The sequence below is a fragment of the Carassius gibelio genome, chromosome B13 (assembly GCF_023724105.1).
Source record: "Carassius gibelio isolate Cgi1373 ecotype wild population from Czech Republic chromosome B13, carGib1.2-hapl.c, whole genome shotgun sequence".
Classification (NCBI taxonomy): domain Eukaryota; kingdom Metazoa; phylum Chordata; class Actinopteri; order Cypriniformes; family Cyprinidae; genus Carassius; species Carassius gibelio.
The window spans coordinates 19268750-19290592 of NC_068408.1; the positions used below are offsets into that span (position 1 = coordinate 19268750).

At 35.7% G+C, this 21843-nt stretch overlaps 1 protein-coding gene across 1 annotated transcript; it reads left to right on the forward strand.

The window, feature by feature from the left end:
- Positions 1–274: 274 nt before the first annotated feature.
- Positions 275–21809, forward strand: LOC127970402 (melanopsin-A-like). Its single transcript, XM_052572973.1, has 10 exons — positions 275–566; positions 6755–6897; positions 7600–7733; positions 11856–12059; positions 13867–14038; positions 14300–14461; positions 14797–14904; positions 15800–15995; positions 16099–16269; positions 19823–21809. Exons 1-10 carry the CDS (start codon positions 417–419, stop codon positions 20063–20065), a joined length of 1683 nt encoding a protein of 560 aa, XP_052428933.1. The 5' UTR covers positions 275–416; the 3' UTR covers positions 20066–21809.
- The last annotated feature ends 34 nt before the right edge of the window (positions 21810–21843 follow it).

The following is a 21843-nucleotide window of genomic DNA, read 5'->3' on the forward strand; positions in this document are numbered from 1 at the left end:
TAAATGTTAAAATACATCTGGTGGTTATACCTAAAACAGCAAGGTAATATTCGTCTGAAGTATATTATTTCTGAAATAAGTAGTTACTCTAAAAAAAAGTATGCTAAAGTGTACTTCCTTTCAACAAGGGTAAATACAACCACTTGCATTCATTTGTGAAATTATAACATTTGCTCTTTTTTTTTAGGCACAGTTGTTGAATACTCGTTATGCTGGTCTAATTTTATAACAACTGTCTTTGTTTGTGTATGATATAAACGTGTGCGAGGTTGTCACAGGGCTACTACGGCGCGCGCTCGCAGACTAAACGGAATCTGACATCTGTACAGCCCTCGCTCTAATCGCGTTTAACTCTTTTATCTCTGGATGAAAAGTCTTCTGGTGTAGCCTACGGCTCTCTGTCAGTTACGCGGGTGATGAGCGGCGCCGTGCGCTCCGAGAGGAAGGGCATCTCATGTCCAACGCTAGACCCGAACTGCTCGCGCATCGCGGAAAGCCTCTCCTCGTGGAACAACTCCGTGATGAGCGCGTACAGGCTGGTGGATTTACCCCCCACGACCACATCTGTGAGTCAAACGTGATTCTCCAAGCTATTTCTTTCAGTCTTTCTCATCTTTTCTTATGCAGATGATCAGGTGTAAGTGAAAATATTTGACCAGATGCTTTAAATGTTTGTCTTGCTGTGTAAATATGTTTTTTACTTTATCAACATGTTGATATGTTTGCAATGTACAGATGCTTGATATGTTTATGTTTTGAATTTAGAAAGAACTAAGAGCATATCTTACTAGTTATTATTAATGGACTACAATCAGACCAAACATATATGCAATGTAAGGATGCTCAAAAAGTTCAGCTCTGTATTGTTATGGTGATCTATGCAAAAGCGGCACAGCTATTGAGGTTTTTTTTTAGGGAGAATCCTCAGCCTTTGAGATTTCTTTCTTGATGCTACATCCTTCCTAAATTTAAAAACAACTTTTAATATTTCTGTGTGACTTTTAAACAATTTAAGCTTTTCAACTTTTTCAGGTGTAGTGGAAGTGACTAGTGATTTAAAGTTTAAGTTTAAATACTACCATAATGAAATGTATTTCTGTTGCATATGTGTTTTTTTCTGGGGGGAAATCCATCATACCAGTGTGAGTTTAATTAATGTGCCTGGTTTGTCACTGGCCTAAGTGCACATTTTAACCAGCTTGATCGTACTATTAACAGGTTGATTTAGACTCCACCATTTGGAAGACCCTCTAATCTACCATCTAGATCAGATGGACCTACATAGTTTAGAAATAAACTGTAGAAAACCAGTTTCCATCAGAAGGGAAACTGAAAAATATCCAAACACTTCCAGGAGTTAAGATATTCTAAACAAATATATATAAAAAATCTTGTTTTTTTTTTGTCTTAAATTCATACCTAGAGATTAGACTGTCTTTTTGCTACCCAGTCAGTTCAGTTGCATTGCATTTTCATTAATGTGAAATCTCTTAAATACAGATGACTGAAACTGTCCTTCACCGTTAATCACTTAATTTGACCATATATGGCTGGAGTCTGTGGTTTGAGCCTGAAGATGTATTTGTGAGGTTAAGTCCTTGGGGTTTCACTGCTGAGATAATTATTAAACACTAGCTATGAGAGGATTTGTGAAGGCATGTCAGTGCCACAGAGGAGTACCACTGAATTACGTCTTTAGGCTAATTGGGCATATCTTGGGGCTGTTTGTGCTTTATTTTACATTATGCTTGTTGATGTCTCTTTCTTTCCCATCATTAAATCAAGTGACTGATGGGTGTCTCTGCACATATGATACAAAGTGTAGTAGATTTGTACAGGCATTCATTTAAACCAATAAATAATTAGTCAAAACATTTAAATAAGGATTTGTAAAATGAAATTTAATTTTAATCAGGATAAATCTTCAACAAATGTATTTCCTATAAATCAGCATCTCTGCATCAGAAAATGTCATGTGAAAACTAAGCTAAAATAAATCAGATTTTGCTAAAAGAAAATTATGATTTAATAGAAAAACATGATTTCAATGAGATTATGACTTAATGACCTTCATGATTTTATCTTTACGTAATTCATGCAAATTAATTGTTATTGACCAAATCCCGGGTTGCTACAATGTTTTAGCACAAAATGAACAGAGGGGGGTGCTGTGTGTATATCCTGGATCTGTATTGTGGGGGACCTTAAAAAAGGGCCCCAAAGCTGTTACTGTAACGAATTACAATTTTAGCTCTCTGAAATGATTTGATGTAATTCTGATCCTTGTTTAGGATGAATTCATTTTTGGGGCAAGTGGGACATATTAAGTGATGAACCTAACAGGTGATGAAATTTGCTTGTGACCCGTCAGTAATAAAATGTGACCCAGAAACCCAGTGACAGCCCAGGCTGATTAGATGCACATAATTCCCAGCCACAGTGACATATATTTAAGTCTATCAATAACTTTAATGGGTGTTTAGCATCATCTTGCATGCATTTGTCTCAAACTGACATAAAAAAAACCTCATAGGAAAATCAGCTTCACTGACCATGAAGGATTAGGATAAAAAAGATGCACCATAATCATGCGATTATGTTATAATCATATTCATGTCCATGCTCACATATTGACCTCTCAATGTGTTCTTTTCCTCCTGTTGATTAAAATAATGTGATTTGTGAGCAGAGACAGAGCGTGAACTGTTTTGTAGATGTAGGACAGTTTGTTGAGTTTGGGATCTTGTGCTTAATATCAATTTGTCTGGGTGCATAAATGTTTATTATGATGAAAACTGTTATTATTGTGAAAACATTCTGCAAGTACCATTATTTTGACTCATAGGAATTAATTCACCATTAATTGAATAAAAGCCCAATATATTGTGTAACAACCAAAACAAGCTTGTCTGCCAACTTTGGAGAAAATGTGCTTGTCTTTCACAGTGTTTCTCATAGAAATGCTCTAATTTGAGGAGAAAATGTCTCCAAAAGGATAACAGAACGTAGTGGAACTAAGCAGCTCTGGGTAGTGTAGAGGTAAAACTGTTGCAGATGAAAGAGTTGAAGGTATTGGCAGTGCGTGTGTTCAGCCGAGCTCATGCAGCTTTGCTTTCTAACTGAGCTAAGTAATCATGGTAATGCGGTCAAACAAGCGCAATAGCATCTGGAGCGCAAGCGAACCCATCCATATCCGAAGGACAGCTGTGAACATCCTGCAAATTACACTGCATTCATATCTCAGTTATTTGAATCAAGGACATAGCAATCATGCGTTGAAATGTGCATTAAAGAGATGCATGTTCAATTATTTATTTTTAAATATATAACAATAATGATGCATCAATAAAAAATATATATAGTTCACCCAAAAATTCAAATTCTGTCACCATTACTCACCCTCCACTTGTTTCAAACCTGTAAAGTGTTCTTTATTCTGTTGCACACAAAAGATAGGCCTATATTAAAAAAAGGTTGTTAAACTATACAGTTGACAGTAGCCATTGACTTCCATAGTATTTATCCCATACAGCTTGATAACAACATTTTTATTATTGGCTGAACTATCTCTTTTTAATTTATATAATCTGAGTATCATGAAAGATTATTAAAATCCTTTAGAGTTGTAATGTTATAGTACATAACTGTTCAACTGTTTACATTCATATTTGCTTAAAATAATGACACAATAGAAAGCAATGTTTTTGTAACAGGACAGTCAAAATTTTATCATTCATTTAATCCATTTTAGTGGAGGAAAAGGAACATATGTGTTTTATATTCTTTAATAATCATTTCCTCGATGCAGGTCACTAATTATTGATTTCCTAAAATTAATTACTGTTTTGCTTATTACGTCATATATTTGAACTGCTGAACTACAAAATGAATTACAGTACAAGCCCAATTCCAGAAGAATTGGGGCGATTTGTAAAAATGCAATCAAGAAACTGTGATTTGTTGCAGCCATCAAAATCCAAATTTGTTCATATTTACAAAATACATTTACCGTGGTCAGTGAAAACTTTGGAAATCTTTTCTTTGTACTTTCGCCAATTAGATGAAAAGTTAAAGAGAATGAACAAATCACAGATTGTGGAATTTACTGGATTTTTACAAAACGTCCCAAGTCTGCAATTGGGGTTTTAGACTATAAATGATCAATATTATTTAACATTAAGAAGCGCCGTATGCTTAATTTTAGTGTTCAGTTATAGTTCCAAAGTTGAAGAAAACTCCTATTTTAAGAAACAATCTGTGTGATGTTAACTCTTTACAATAACATCGAGTTGTATTTGTCCTCAGGAGTGGGAAAGATAATGGTAAAAATTGTCAAAACAATCATTTTGTTGTTTGTCGTGAGACGATCCTGTTTCCAGAGCAAATGTTTTCATGATGAGTTATCCCATCTCCAGTAAATTAAAACTACCTTAAAACCATCTTTCATCTCTAGAATAACGACATGGTTTTGAAGAGGCTGGTTCACTTTGAAACATCATCAAAAACCCCACCGAAACGCCTTAACACAGTTACTGTCATATTACTCCGAGCGAGAAACAGATGTGGGACTCAAACGGTATCTGTTTCATTAGAATCCTTCTCATTCCGGAGAAATAAGACTGTCTTATCTCAGGCCTCAAAGTTTTTCATGGCTTAGATCTTCATTTGACCCCGAACTCAGAAGTAATGAATGAAAACACAGCGCAATGGCTACTGCTATATTTTGAAAAGCCTTCAGAACAAATAAATTCACCACTTGAGCTCAAGATAGAAGTGGTTTAACAAATGTTTTGATGACACAAAATGCCCCATGTCTGTTAAGGTTCATGAGAAACATGATTTGTGTTAATTTCATTTGGATGTTTGTAAAAGGAACAATTTTTCCAAGGATTTCATCTTTATTTGAACATGACTGAACAACATTGACTTGGTGTTCAAAACATTATTTGCCATCCTTGGATGAAACAAAGAAACAAAAAGTATTTGTCTGCACGTTAGTTCTCAACCAGTGGCTTGTTTGGTTAAGAAAAACTACTAGTGCTAAATGCAAAAATAAAAATTCAGCTAAACATATAGTCAAATGCATCAGCTCATTAACATTTATAAGAGAGGAGAAACGATTCCCATGTATTGTGTTTTGTTGTTGAGGTCAAAGGCTGTGTGTCCAAGCAAACCCATTTTGGCTCAAACTCATCGCTCACTCAGGAGAAACTAGCCAAAGTAGACAGTCTGCGTGACATCCTCAAAAACATGAACACATCTACGCAAAAACAAGATATGACCCAGAAAAAATGCATGGTTGTGTTATAGCTGACTGTGTTTTACATAACAAATATGATGATTTTGACAGTTTGTTTGGTAAAGAGTTGTCTCTGCATCATCACTTGACACATACCGAAGGCAGAGACTGAATCTGCTTTGTCATATTTCCTCCATCATTAACACGTGGTTACATTTATCTGCCTTGAAATGACTTTTCCGGGAGTGCTTCTCCTACATTCAGCCATCTCGTTTGCCCACAGCCTTGGCACTTAAAGGTCTTTTCATTAAAGCTTTTCCTCAGGAAATTGCAGTCAACAAATATCTGGTAAAAAAAAAAACGTTTGCATTTAATCATTTAATGATGTTCCTTTTTACATTGTATCATGCCAAGTGAATTAAATCAAACTGATTACAAAAAATAACTCTGACCTTTATATGGTTAAAAAAATTCTTACCTTAAAGACGTTTTGTTGTCTGGTGCTGGAAGAATGCATGCAATAACTTCCCAGGATCTTATTGAATGGATTGTTGTGAGAGATTATGCCATCAAATACAATCCCTTTGCTATACTATAGGATTTCTTAGCCCTCATTCTTTTAAGTATCTATTTCAGTTTATTTAAATGGATTTACTGCTCAAAGTGACAAAAAGCCTCTCTTCCTGGCCTTAGATTAACCTTGATATTGCTGCTCTAATTGATCTGTCATGTAGAATTTATAATAAAAATCTCAGCTATACACATTCTCACTCTAGCTGGCACTATACCCGATTGTCTCTCAATACACACAAGACAGAAACAGATATTTATATGAACAGATTAAATGTCCTGATTTAGACATGAATCTGCAATGAAAAGCATAAAGAAATGCAAGCTCACTGTCATTTAGGCCTGTTTAAATCCCTCTAAGACTGAAATGTGCACAAAAAATCATCTATAACTGGATTTAACTGCAAGTGCATAGACCTTTTAACATTTTGTTTCATACAGTCAAGAAATGAATAAACAATATAGTATAAACTATAGTCAGACCTTAAAATGGCTGTATTGTTCTAATGAATAAAGAATGGTTTACTGCAAATATATAATACAATGAAAACATATCCTAGGATTATTGTTTGCAAAAACAGATTATATATGTCTAAACACAAAAAAGCCCTTCTGTGATATAGTGAAAAATTCCCATTTAGAAGATAAATCACAACTGAGTATCCTTTTGAGAGAAATAAAATAAAAAAAAAAATTAGCCATCATGAGATCTGTCTAAAAATGCATTCAATCCAATATTCAAAACATCAACAGTGTGTCGGTATTTATATTTCTGCTCCCCTCCCATATAATGAATAAATTAATTTCTTTGTGGTGTTAGCTAAGTTCAGGCTTAATGGTGTTTCTTAAACAGATTGCACACGCTTTGATGCAAAGGTCATTATAAAACAGCAAGTGCTGCTTTCATCTGAACTATTAATTAATGTGCGCTGCTGTGTCTTCAAGGTTGCCATGGTGGAAGAATCCGTTTACCCTTTCCCAACAGTGGACGTGCCTGATCATGCTCATTACACTATTGGTGCTGTCATCCTTGCTGTTGGCATTACTGGCATGTTGGGCAACTTCCTGGTCATCTATGCATTCAGCAGGTGAGAAAGAAAAAGGCTGTGGGGAAGTTGAACACTTAATATGAAAACCGTATGACATTTTTATTGTTCATTATCAAAAAAAGCTGTAGGCCAGTGGATTGGTGCTTAGCATCATTAGACCTGTGCCACTTCTGTGTCACTTACTTTGAATTGTATAAGTTGGTGAGACTTTTGTCAGTTTGTGCTTGGCTTATTATGAATGTTTTGTGGAACTTTGACTCATCTTCTTTTGACTCATTTTGATGGAAATATGTGACTGAGTGAGTCATTAAATTACCTGCTTAGCGGATTTGTTCAAAAATACTGATTCATTAAGGAATAAAACAATTTATTGTTTGAGTGAATCATGAATCAGTCACTTAACCAGTTCCTTCAAAATCACAGACCAATTCAGAAATAAGTCGACTGAATTTACAAGTGAGTCATGGAATCATCTATTCAACCTATTTCTTCTAAAACCCTGATTTGTTTAGGATTAAATCAAGTGACTGTCAGAGTCAGTCATCGATTGGTCACTCATTTGATTCAGTAAAAAACACAGTTCAGGCCGGAACTAAACTATTGTGTGTTTGTTGTAGACACACTAATTGTTTCAGGTTTGTTTGAGCCATTTGTGTTTCACAGGGAGGCTGATATTCTCAAAGATGTTATATAAATTACTAAATGAACACAGGGAAACTAACGACTGATTGTTGTGTGTAGGAGCCGGACCCTGAGGACACCTGCCAACTTGTTCATAATAAACCTTGCCATCACAGACTTCCTCATGTGTGTCACTCAGGCGCCCATCTTTTTCACCACCAGCATGCACAAGAGGTGGATCTTTGGAGAAAAAGGTACAAAGAATCATACATGTTTGGTTTCACTATAAATATATATATATATATATATATATATATATATATATATATAGGGCATATATGTAGTTTTTTTGTGATGATGATGCCCGTGTTGATAAAATAGTTGAAGCAAAATGTGATTTGGTCAGTTTAAGAGCTCAAACACGACCAGTCAAATGTGCACACAGACACTGTCAAATAGATAGTCTTATCTTTGCAGATAGATCATTAGTTAATGCATAGGCAGTGTCTGAAGTAAAACATGCATCTACATGATTTATTGTACTCTACTATACTTTTTGTATTATAAAGACCAGATAAATTTAAAGAACAAGATTAATCATTTCTAAGGTTGAATGGGTTCAAATGAGGGTGAGGTTGCCCTTGGCGATGGCCTTGGTCTCTCAGTGCTTAGAATGATTCATACCGATATTTCTTTATGCTTTTGTTGCTAAGAATGATGAATGTCTTTCTGTCCGGAAGTACATGAACCCTGTCTAGTACAGTTGTTTCTTTTTCATTGGTTGCAAAATTGTAATATCTCTAAATTCCTCTCAGAAAACTACATATCTAGGCTTTTCTTGTTGATTTTCAGCATTCGCTAGTCATTTTGCTCAGCTGTGAAATGCCAGTTTTATTAGATGATGGAAGACTTTATTTTCACTGAGGCGTTTTAAATGTCAGCTCCTATCAGGACTGAATCTTAATTGCTTTCATCAGCCTTGACTGGTGGCTGGTTTTATTGAACAACAATTTGCAGATATAAAACAAGCAGGAGAAAAAGCTGAAAAATGCTAAAAATCAAGATATTTATCAAGATATCTCCTCCACCTACCACTGTCTTGAAAAATGTAGATATAAGAGAAAGTGTAATTAGGGATTCAAGCACCTGTTGCAATTGTTAAAGGTCCCGTTTTTCATGTTTTTTTGAAGCTTTAATTGTGTTTACAGTGTGCAATATATGTGTTCATGTTTCGCGTGTAAAAAAAATAGTATTTTTCACATGATTTACTTATCTGTATACCACTGTTTTCACTGTCATAAAAAACGGGCTGATGACTTCCTTGTTCAATAAAGTCCCTCCTTCAGAAAAACGTAACGAATTCTGATTGTGCCAGCGGTTACTGTGTTGTGATTCGACTGCAGCTTAGCGCACGCTGCCCTCCTGGTAACGTGATTGGGCTAGTTTTGGAGTAGTTTTGAGAAGCAAGGGGGCAGGATTTGTTTTGAAAACCTGGCAATCCTGATCTGAACGCACGTGCTGGAGATGTACTTATAATCACAGAAGCTTTTTTACTAACGAGATGCGCATAAAAATCTTGTTCAATTTTTTGTACAGGCCTAACATCTAGTCAACAAAGCTAAACAGCGTTGCCCTTTGTGTAATAAGTTACAGAAACTGTTAAACGCACCAACTTAATAATAATATACACTTACCGGTTGTGGTCCATAAACAACGTCTTCTCCAGACAAAGAGGGAACTGCTCCATCTTTCAAGAATAATCTTTGTGCGAATCCAGCATTAAACTGATTGAGATTGAGGAAGCTGTGGAGCTGTGAACATGTGGATTATAATTTTCGGGAACCGAGTTAAACATAAATTGTAACCATTGATCTCTAAGAACAGCATCCCTGGGAAGGCCAAACAAAGGTAATTGGACTCCAAGATGAAAATAACAGCGTTTCGACGACATGGCTACAAACACAAACTCAACTCTTCCTCACACAAAGCACACCAAGACCACGCCCCCTTTTTTGTGTATTCATGTGGGCGGAGGTTAGTCAAAAAACAGTTTTAGTGATGTCATTACTGCAGGAACTAGAGGGATGTAGTCCAAACGAGTCGTTCGTTGTATAGGTGAATTCTGTTAAATAAAATATCTCGCTTGGCATTGAACTTTGAGCTTGTCCCAGTGACTCTTGGGTCATGATGAACAAAACACATGTGATTGATTCAGTCACCACCCTGGCAACATTTTTGGCTCCATTGGATTTTTTGAAAAAAATATAATACATACATTTGTGAACTAGTCCTAGTTTTTTATTTATTTATTTTTTGCCGAAAATGTGTGAATATCAATATTTATCAAAAAAAACTTGAATTTTCGACTCACCTTCGCAAAGAGACGGCAAAACATTTGAAAGAGGTGGGGCCACTTTCCTTAAAATGGCTATAACTTTTCAACTGAATGAGATATTTACACCAAATCAACGTGCATACTCAATCTGAGGTCACATGAGGAAAATCATGGCCAAAAATATATATATAAAATATATATCCATCAGTTCGATTGTTAAAAAAAGAAAATTATATATATATATATATATATATATATATATATATATATATATATATATATATATATATATATATATATATATATACATATATATATATATATACGTATATATATATATATATATATATATATATATATATATACATATATATATATATATATATATATATATATATATATATATATATATATATATATATATATATACATATATATATATATATATATATATATATATATATATATATACATATATATACATATATATATATATATATATATATATATATATATATATATATATATATATATATATATATATATATATATATATATATTGATTCTTTCTCTGGAAAAAAAGCTACTTTTTCATACCGGACAGCAAAAATCTATTTATTATGTAATTTCCACTCAAAGCAGTTTATTTACGATATTGAAGGCATCTGCTCCATTGCCTTCCATTCAAACAGAGCAGCCTCTGGTCTCCCTGTTGGGATCCTGACGTCCTGAAGCCTCCCTCCTGGAGGAGGAACTCTGACCCAGTTTCATTTGGTGGAAACTGTTAAAATATGTGTTTCTTGCTTCTGTCAGCTCTGACTGCTCTAAAAACCAAGGCATAAATATGACCACCGTTAATTTCGATCGTGACAACTGTGTGCTTGATCCCCCTGAAAGCTTTCTAAATCAATCAGATACAAGTCACAAAAATGCTCTTTCCCAGGATTAACCTGGAAGCATAATCTCCCTGACAAGGTGTGAGAAAATAGAGAAAACATCCTGATGTGTGAGAGGATTATCTTCAATAAAAGATGCCTCTGATTTGTAATTATTAAAGTGCATCTAGTAAATGTGTTCTGAGAAAACAAGCACAAATGTGCATGAATCAGATTGAATGCATTTCCACTCATTCTGTTGTTTACATATGCCTTGACAGTGTAGAAGACAGAGTGTGTATGGATGTTGAGGAGGTGCCAGACTGTGTGTGAGTTGAGTATAATGGTGTAAAGTCATCTGTTTCTCGGCTCTCTGCTGGTTCTTCATCTGTTTGACCTGTTTTATTAATGACATGATGTATTATGTGAAATAGACTTTAGACAGACCCAAACTAGCTCTATCTCTTGTGTGTGTTTCTTTGATGTAGGACAGTAGCTGGATATGCAAGGTGGAAAAAGTTCATGTAAACAGTGGTTCTCAATTAGGGAGTCCACTAGCGGGGCCTCAGCACTACTCAATATTTCATCAGGTGGAAATTTGGTTAATGTAAAAAAAAAAAAAAGAATCTTTATCCCTTAAATCAAGCAGTGCAATAGGGGGAGACAAAAAGGTAAAGCACCACTGATTTAAAAAGAAATAAAATTCAAATAAGAATGATTTTGCCATTTTAAAAATTCTGTAGTAAAACTACAGTGCACTGTAACACTAAGCGTTCAGTTAACCTAAGCATGTATACACACACATATGTTTAGCAACAAATGGAGATGGATGGCACTAACCAGAAAGAAAAAAACATTCATTGTAATTTTTTAAAGCAGATTATTTTACTGAACCGCTTCCACAGATGTCAGCCCTCAAATGGAGCCAGCGGCGGTCTGTGTTCCTGCCAGCCAAGTGTCTCCAGGCCTTAAAGCTGGTTCACCCTGCCCCAACAAACAGCAGCAAATATTTCAAGAAGTTTGCTGGATGTAGAATGATTGGAAACATTAATGTTATTTTCACACTGACCCAACAAAACTGCTAGAACTGACCACAGAAATGTCAATTCTGTATAAGCTGCACTTGGTTACAGACTCACTTAATTCTGCTCCTCCTGTCTCTCCAGGTTGTGAGTTGTATGCATTCTGTGGGGCTTTGTTTGGCATCTGCTCCATGATCACTCTCATGGTGATCGCTGTGGATCGATATTTCGTGATCACGCGGCCTCTAGCCTCCATCGGGGTGTTGTCTCAGAAGAGAGCTCTGCTGATCCTTCTGATAGCTTGGGCTTATTCACTTGGCTGGAGCCTGCCACCCTTCTTTGGCTGGAGTAAGTGTAGCATATCTGTTGTTTTAACATTTTAAGCCTACTAAACTTTGTGAAATGTTTTAATTTTAAAAGTGATCTTATGCTTTTTTGTTTTTAATTAATGCCACATTGATATTTGTATCTAACAGGCCTACAAGGGGTATTCATACATGATTAAATCTGGCCTGAAGGGATAGTTCACCCAAAAATGTGTATTATGTCATCATTTACTCACCCTTATGTTGTTCTAAAACTGTATGCCTTTCTTCCTTTCTTTCCACAAAGAGGTTATTTTGAACAATATTGGTAACTAAACAGTTTTGATGACCTTCGACCTCCATTGTATGGACCAAACTAAAAAACTTTAGTGTTTTAGTAGAGACATTTTGATAAATATATATATTTTATGTTCAACAGAAAAAAAAAGATGTATATGTTTTGAACCTATAGGTATTTGAACCCACCAAGAGAGTGATCATATGAGTTTATAAATGATGACATAATTTTAATTTTGGGTAACTATCACTTATAACATTATATCCACTGCATGTGATTCTATAGAAAGACACACAAATGTTGTTCCAACTAGTCAAACAACAAAGAATTTTATAATGAACAGTGATGAAATGTTAAGGTTTCATAGTTTTCAAGTCCCAGCATGCACTGCATCATTAATAAATGATATGGTTAATGATTATTCTTTTGTTTTCTTGTTAGTTATTTGCTGTGTTGTGATGTAAAGAGCTCATCTTTTAATATTTGTTGATTGTCACTGTTCTGAATATCTGAATGCATCATGTTGCCTTGCACTTGAAGCTTTTCTCAACAATTCCTTTTTTTACAGTGCGGGTTACATAGTAAGAGAAACAGGAAACAGGTAGGTACTTATGAGCAGTATTCAGTATTCTCTTCCAATGCCTTTTGTACAAGCATTAACATAATTAATACAGAATAAGGGAAAAAGGACAATACTGCAAAACTAAAAAACAGTCATTCTTTGCAAAAAGACAAAAAGTGACCCGATCTACACATCCAACAATAAAATGTATGTATACCACAGAATTCGATAACAAAATCAAACCAGATGTTATTTATATTAAGCCAGATGTTAACATGTCATGTGATGTCTGTGCATTTGCAGCTGTTTAAGTGTGGTCCTGTGTTAATGGAGTTCAGTATACCTTTGATGCTCTTTTCAAAGGATGCATCAGTCTTTTGTAAGCTCAGGTCTTTTGGGACAAGTACACTGAGCATGGGTCATCCATGTGTGAGCACAAGAGCATGAGAGTTGTTAGCCAATGGCTTTACAAACAGTGCGCTGTTGGACTCTGATCTGTGTCGCATAAAGGTGGTCTCTGAGGACCGAGGCTTTCAGCTTAAGAGGGATAGACTGGTAAAGTCTGGTGCTTTTGGCTCTCCAGCACTTTCTGTCTCTGGTTTACAGGCAACCTGCTCTTCACACGAAGGCTGTCTGTGTCCTTTAACGGTTCTGGCAGCTTATATCTTCCAACCTCGAACCTCAGAGAACTGATGATAGTGGCACATATGCATGAAAGCCAGACTGTGATTGGTGGCGATAAAAAAATACTGTGATTATAGCATATTTCTTCAAGATCCTCAGCTTTGTGTGCAATGGGTTGTATTTCACTGCGCTGGCCCAGCAGCCAGACAGCATTCATAAATCCTTTTTCTTTGTGAGCTTGTTCCAGTTTTCACAATATTTCTCCGGGTGTAAAAGGATTAGCTGCTGGCTATCCTTTACTTTTCTCCACACATTCTGTTATTTTATAGTTATTTTTCTGTCTGTCTGTCTGTCTCTGTTTTGCAGGTGCTTATGTTCCTGAAGGGCTGTTGACCTCTTGCACCTGGGATTATATGACCTTCACACCCTCCGTGCGAGCTTACACTATGCTCCTCTTCATCTTCGTCTTCTTTATTCCACTTATCGTCATCATCTATTGCTATTTCTTTATTTTCCGATCCATTCGCAGCACTAATGAGTGAGTTCTTTGATACAGTTCTAACAGAACAGTATAAACTAATTAGCATCAGCAGTGTTCCAAAGCTCTTAAATGTCTTTTGTTTTAAAAATGTAAATTGTATTGGAGAAATGTCAGTGAAATGTAACACTGTTATTCTGCATTTTAATTAATCTTGAGGTGTGACCTATTGAAAATAGATAAGCTTTTGATGGCAGTAAACCAATATTAGGGAAACTGAATAATGTTGTTTAACTTTTGCTTTCTGTTTGTCTTTGGAAGAGCTGTGGGCAAAATTAATGGCGATAACAAGAGAGACTCAATTAAACAATTTCAACGGCTGAAAAATGAATGGAAGATGGCGAAAATTGCTCTTATTGTCATTCTCATGTATGTCATCTCCTGGTCTCCATATTCAACTGTGGCACTGACAGCTTTTGCTGGGTAAATGAATCCCAACCCCGACAACACAATATAATGTAAAATAAGATATAAATAGCCATTCAAAACTTTGGTGTCAGAAAGATTTCGTTTTTTGGGAAAGTATTACTTTTATTCTGCAAAGACACATTCAATTATTCAAAAGTGACAGTAAAGACATTTAAATGTTACAAAAGTGTTCTACTTTGTAAATAAGTGCTTTTTCATTTAAGAATCCTGATAATATAGTATAATGTGTAATTTTATTGTTTACATTTTTTCAATATATTGTTATATAATGGCATACAGTTAAAAAAAATATATATAATAAATTAATCTATACACTTGCATTTTTTCAGGTATTCTGATATGCTCACACCGTATATGAATTCAGTACCTGCTGTGATAGCCAAGGCTTCAGCAATCCACAATCCCATCATTTACGCCATCACACACCCCAAATACAGGTACTGTGGGAGTCTCATTGAGAATCGTTGATGTCAGTTCTATATATTTTTTAAACTAGGCTGGCTTAGCCAAAGTGGTAATGAAAATCATAAATGGCACTGTAAGTGGAAATGTTTGACATTTTAATGGACAAACTCACTTTCCATTAATGCAGAACACGGGTCAGAGATTAGATTACCTGGTCTGGTCCCATTAGGACTAAACACCTGGGGGAAATTGTGATTGTTTTTAATGTTTTCTAGTATCTAACTCACTGAGCCATTCAATCGCAAATTGATCAGATACATGCATTGTTTGCTTCTGGGTTAAAGTGTGAAATCCCATTTTGATTGATTTCATTAACCTGAATATCCATTTGACTATAAAGAATAATTAATTCTGATGGTGTGGTACCATGTGTAAGGCCTGCTGGGTAGAAAAGTCATTTTGATTTGATTTTCACCCACAATGCTTAACCACATTTTCCTAAACACATTTTAGTCAACTGAACATGTTTTCATGCATGCAATGACAAATGGTTCATTTCGATTTAGGCCTAAAGTGTATTAATATTATTTCAAATGTATATGAATTATGTAGCTAATTTGACGCTCTGAAGTTATTGCATAGATTCGGAAACTTATTTTACCTAGTTCTATTTTTGCCTTTAAAACTGGTTTTACTACTACTTAATTAAAAACATATTTGTGTATTTATTTAAATTTGAGACTACACACAATGATTTTGACATTTCTGATAGCAATCAGTGTTATTTTAGTATTATTAGTATTATTTATTTTGATTTTTTCATTACTGTTTGACTGAACAGGTTTGGATCATGCTCTATGTACAGTAAACATGAATCCACCATGCCTACACTGTCTCATGCCTGTATCTCATATGTGTCTTTGTCAGGTTGGCCATAGCGAAATACATCCCGTTTCTTCGTGTGCTGTTGTGCGTCCCCAAGCGTGACCTTCATTCACTCCACAGCAGCTTTATGTCCACACGTCGTTCCACCGTCACTAGCCAGTCCTCTGATATGTCCGGACAGTTTCGCAGAACCAGCACCGGCAAGTCTCGGCTCTCCTCAGCCTCCGACAGCGAATCTGTGAGTGTGTGAGCCTGATGGATCTCTAGATTTGATGATTAGTCCTCTCAAGGGCAGATGTGGTTGTAATGGATGTATTTAATGACCTGTTTCTACTCTTCAGGGCTGGACAGATACTGAGGCCGATCTCTCGAGCATGAGCTCCAGGCCTGCCAGCCGACAGGTGTCTTGTGACATCAGCAAGGACACTGCAGAGATCCCTGACTTCAAACCTTGTAACTCATCCAGCTTCAAATCAAAGCTCAAAAGCCATGACTCGGGCATCTTTGAAAAGGTGACATCACAGGCTGAATGTATTACATATGTGGCAAGTATCAAAGGATTGTAGCCTGTCTTACAAAAATGTGTTCATGCAGAATTGTTAATCATGTCATCCTCTGTTTATCCTCTTGTTGCTATGTTCAAGAATGGTCATAGCTTGACATTTGACCTAGTCAGTCAATTGGGACAGTCACATTTTTAAACACATTTCAGCTTTCTTATAGGAAACCTACAAATTCACACTCAGTGTACCATGTTCAAGTGAATCTGTCATGGTTATCAGATACGTTGCACTATGTCTGTTTTTCCCACACTAAACCGATAACCATTTGTCAACAGGATCTCAAATAAGTCTTGTATTACAGCTTTTCTCGATTGCTAAAACACTATAACCAGGCTTTCAAACTAAAATTTTAAAACCATAATGCCAGTTTTATATAAACAACTAGAAACACTATTCCCCTGCTTTAACACATTAGTCAGTTATTGTGAGTCAGTTATTGTTATTGTGAAACTCTACACACATTTAGAAAGCACTAGCATTCGTCACTGCACAGTTTGAGCTCAATTAGCACATAATTACCCAAGTGGAAGCACTAGGAGTCAAAATTGATCACACACCAATCAGAATCTTTAACAGACAGATCAAAGAGCCCCAGTTAGTTCATTCAGTTTTGGAACAATGGATCCAGAGAGACGTGATTTAAAAGGTGAAGGACACCAGAGAGAAGGAGGAGGAAGAGGAAGAGTAGGAGGAGGAGGAGGAGGAGAAGGAGGAGGAGGAGAAGGATGAGGGGCAAGGAGACAAGAAGTCTCAAATTAAATTTGTGCCACTAGTTGACCATGTCCTTGTCCATGGTGTGACTATGAGGGAGGCTGGGAAATGAGTTCAGCCGAACTTGCAGTAAGTTGCTTCACAGTCGCCTCGATCTTACAGTAAGAACCTTCAGGGAGGAAAACATGTTGGTATACCTTAGTGTACCCTACTGTAACTTTTGAGAGCTGTACTCTGTTACAACACATGCATCAGATTGCCTTACGTACATATAGAGTTTCTGTCTACCTAGATTTTGCGTTACAGTTACAGTAACTTCTATTTTTGTAGTACACAGAGACGATGGAATGGAAGAAGCCTGACTAGACATTACAGTCGATGTGTGATGGGTGGATCAGTCGTGTGAGAGGATTTTACCCCTGCTGCCAGGCTAGGGCCAGTACAACCTGTGATGTCTGTCCCAGACCAAAGATGTGATGCTGGGGCAGAATTTATTTTTGTTGTTGTTGTTTGGTGTATTGTACTGTACAGTACATTAATGAATAGAAAATGTGCAAATGTATACACGTGTTCATCATGTGAAAAGTTCATTGAGGGGGAGAACCATAACTTATTACTGGGTTTTGGTTTTTGTAGTATTGTTCTGAATTTATCTCATCAGTGTGTAAAACTGTTGAAGTGTGTGTTTTTTTGTTTCTGTGTCATATCTGGGAGCAAAGTTTGGTTTTTCAGCAAGAGTGAGTGGTTTTGAGTGGAAAGCTTCATGTTGACCTGAAAATAGCATGTTTGGGGAATTGGGTGAGAAGTTATGGATTTGTGTTTACTGTTTTGAGAATGCAAGGCATAGTTTCAAGAAATGTGTTTAAGCAAGCGAGAAAAACTGTAAGTGAATCAAGGAGTGTGTTATACTCACACACTGCTTTAAAACAAACATATGTTGGGCATGAATTAAGTATTATAGTATTAAGTACAAAATGAATGTACAATGAAAGGGACACAAGCGGAAAATAGACAATGAATCAGTTTATGTCCTAAAATCTATGTTTAGGTTTAGTTGTGGGTAAAAAAAAGAAAAAGAAAAACTTTGTAGGTAAATGGTCCTCCTTCTGACATTAATGTAGATCCCTGAGCTGCGTCCTGCAGACCACCTTTATGAGATTGTTTGTGTCCTGATCAAACACAGTATGAATATAAAAAACTTTTTTTTTTTTTTTGAGATTTGCTGAAAAGCTTGGGCTCATTGCTTACAAAACGCCTCAAACTAAGTCTCTAACACTCACCAGGGCTTAATGTGTTTGATTAAAATAGGGAGAAAACAGTAATTTGGTTAAATATTATTACAATTAAAATAACTGTTGTTATATTTTAAAATTGAATTAATTCCTAAGATGTTATATATGGCTCTTTAGAAATCATTTTGGTACTTTAATTCTCAAGCTAAATTTTTTGTGCTTAATATTTTTCAAATATTTCCAAAAAGTTCAAAAGAGCAGCATTTATTTGGAATAGGAATGTTGGGTAACATTATAAATGTCTCAGTTTAACATGTACTTGCTGAATAGAATTATTGCTTTCTTTAAAAAACCCTTTCTGACCCTAGTCTTTTTGACTATTATCCTGACTCTCTCGTTTCTGACCCAGAGTTCCTCTGATGTGGAAGATGTGTCTGTGGTAGGACTCGTTCAGCAGGACCGTACCAACCCTTTAGCTGTGAGTCTCTTTAAGTTCAGTATAAACCAATCAAGCTTTTGCAGGATCCTGTACATGGCATGGTTTGTAAAAATCTGCTGACGTCAGGAAACTTTTATTCTTGAGCGACTGGCAGAACAACTCGTCCAGGCAATCAGATTTGTACATGAAAAATCTGAAAGCATATTCAACTTTCTAGAATGCTGTTTGATGAATCAGTGTGCTGTTAAAAAAACAAAGCAATAAGCCCCAAGAAGCTGTGGTTTACGTGAATTTATTACAGAAGGGGTGTTGTTAGTCACGACACAAAGTGGCGTTATTCCAAATACATAGTTAGGTTTCACAGAATAAAACAGAGCAAAGAAAGTGTAATGATATTAACAAAAAAATAATTCTTCCACCAAAGAATGTAGTTTCTCAGAAGCAGTTGTGGTTACACTAAGTGGTTGCTGAGCAACACACAGAAGCTTTGAACGTGGCTCAACCAATCAGAATCAAGGACCAGAACTCTCCGTTTTACATTACATTTATATTTAGTCATTTAGCAGACGCTTTTATCCAAAGCGACAATGGAAGCAATCAAAAACAACAAAAGAGCAATGATATATAAGTGCTATAACAAGTCTCAGTTAGCTTAAATGCAGTACACGTAGCAAGGGCTTTAAAATTATAAATAAAAAGAAAACAGATAGAATAGAAAAAGAATAGAGCAAGCTAGTGTTAGAGGTCTTTTTTAAATAATTGTATAATAAATAAAAATTTAATAGATGAAATACAAAAAGATTGTAAATGTAGTTTTATAAATTAAAATAAGTAGTTAATGAATTTGAATTCTGATTGTAGAAGAAAATCATTTAACAAAATTGCTGTTCCATTTTTCCAGTGAATGCCCTTTTCTGCTGAAGAAATATGTGCTTTTGAAAGAATAATCATAATCATCTTCCATACATGAATGCCTATTCATTTTACCAAGAATTCTGCCATCATTGTTTTGTTACAGATGTCAACTTGTTTATTATAATTCTGATTTAATTCACAATAAAGGCTGATAATCGGCAATAGGTCGATTTAATCTCTCGAAACCTTCCTGTGCTGTTTGCAGGCTGGTGATGGTACAGACGTGCCAATTTCAAGATGTGCGATTGGTCGGATTCCCAGTATTGTCATCACCTCTAAGTCGAGCACTTTCCTGCCCTCGGTACGGCCGAGCTACAGAAGCAGGGCAAACCCACCCAGGACAGACTCTCGTGGAGGAGTCCAGCAGGGGGCAGTGCATCTCTCCACTGCGGCTGAAACCCCTGAGTCCACTCACTTATTAGACAACCCTCGCCCTCAGTATCTCTAATGCTTACACCTCTTCTTACCTTCAAGCTTTGTGTTGAGGTTTAGTGTTTTTGTGAGTTATCCTGTTCTGTGGTTTACAGTTGAAGGAAGGGAAACTTGAAATGAAGACAAACCTTGAGAGATGAATCAGTGCTCTGTATCACAGAATGTAAAATATGAAAGTCATACATTGATGTCTTTTACACATTTTTATGATGACCTCAACTGTTACGCAATATCCACCATCTTTGTTTCCCTTTATTTGAAGGAAGCATTTAACAGACAGTGCTTTGAATCAGGCAAAGTTACCGCTCAGTCCATGGAGACTTGGATGGATGGAGAGAAAAAGAGCATCTCAGATTATTTTAGGCTGTCATTAATGTCTAATGGCATATACAGGTAATATCAGCTTACTTAGGGAGTTCTTTGTGTTTGCTTCAGTATTAAGCTTTAAGTTTCTTTTATCTTTATAAACTTTTTGACGATGTCATTTCATCTGATAAGACTCTACCTGAATGTTTTGCTTGACAGGATAATCTTAAAACTGTGGTGTGTGAGTTCTGCTCATGAGACTGAAATGCTTGCTTCCACAGAACCTTAAATGTATGCAATATGAAGCCATATTACAACTTAGAATCCTGTTTTATCTGTTTAGTGATATTGGGGTTTTCATTTGGAATTAACTTGTATTTTTATCCAAAATGCCAATAGTGTAGTTTTAAGATAGGAAGCCTGTGCAATTATGCCCATGAGATCGGATTTTTGAAAGCATTGGAATCATTTCTGGTTTTGACCTGTTTAGATTTATTTGTCTTTTTAGTTTCTTTTTAATGTTTTTAGGTTGTAAATGTGTTGTTGTTGTTGTTGTATAATTCTTTTAAAATTACTAAAGGCCTCTGAAAGTAACAGTCTGGTGCAACAGAACCCTAAGAGCTTCAGCTTTAAGAATGTGGAATTTCATTTGTTATCAGTTTGCAAATATGGGCTATATATAACTTAGTGAATATAGAAACAGCATCTCAATTCACCTAAAGCATATGTTTTTCATCTGTTTAGCTAATGTAATCTAGTGATTGGAGGGATAAAAAGATTTTTGTATTGCTTTGGAAATAAATTGCATATTAAACAGCACAAGCCACAGAATGCATATGACTGAAGCAGGGACACATCATTATCTCACTAATGCATACATGCTATGTGTATTTCCATCAATCTATCATCGAGATGAATGACCTTAATGAATATTGATCACATGCAGCTCGCATGTGCATCCACCTCTACAGCCATATTGTTGTTGTTGTTTTTTTGCTGTTCTTTATGTTTTTAATTATCACTGTTTCACTATTCACTTTAGAGCACACAATCAAATTATATTCATCTATTAGTGTTTGAACACACCATTCTGCCTTTTTACTCAGAGGCTGGATTGAACTCAAATGTGATGGTGGCTGCGCTTCTAGATAGTTCTGGAAGAAACGGTTTAGGAAATAAACATTGTGGCGCTCTTTGGAGTTATAGTGTAGGCTTGTACTTGAGTGGTTTGTTTGTAAAAAGGAGTCATTTATTTGTCCAGATCATATATTTTCGTTACTATTAAGTATAATCTCACATTGTACCAGAATATATATTTGTTCATGTGTATCCACATGAACATGAAAGACAATATATATGTATCCAACACCAAGGAGAACATTATTGTATATTTGTAATGCTCTTATGTGGTTGTTTTTATTATTATTATTTTTAAATAAACCTGCAGTTCTACACATGGTTTCTTTTCTCTGTAGAATGTGGAGAGGA

Excerpts from the sequence above, each read along its gene's own strand:
- LOC127970402 (XM_052572973.1), top strand. The coding sequence starts at position 417 with ATGAGCGGCGCCGTGCGCTCCGAGAGGAAGGGCATCTCATGTCCAACG. Across the intron at positions 12,060-13,866 it reads GCCACCCTTCTTTGGCTGGA|GTGCTTATGTTCCTGAAGGG; the intron begins GTAAGTGTAGCA and ends TCTGTTTTGCAG. Across the intron at positions 15,996-16,098 it reads CAGCCTCCGACAGCGAATCT|GGCTGGACAGATACTGAGGC; the intron begins GTGAGTGTGTGA and ends TCTACTCTTCAG.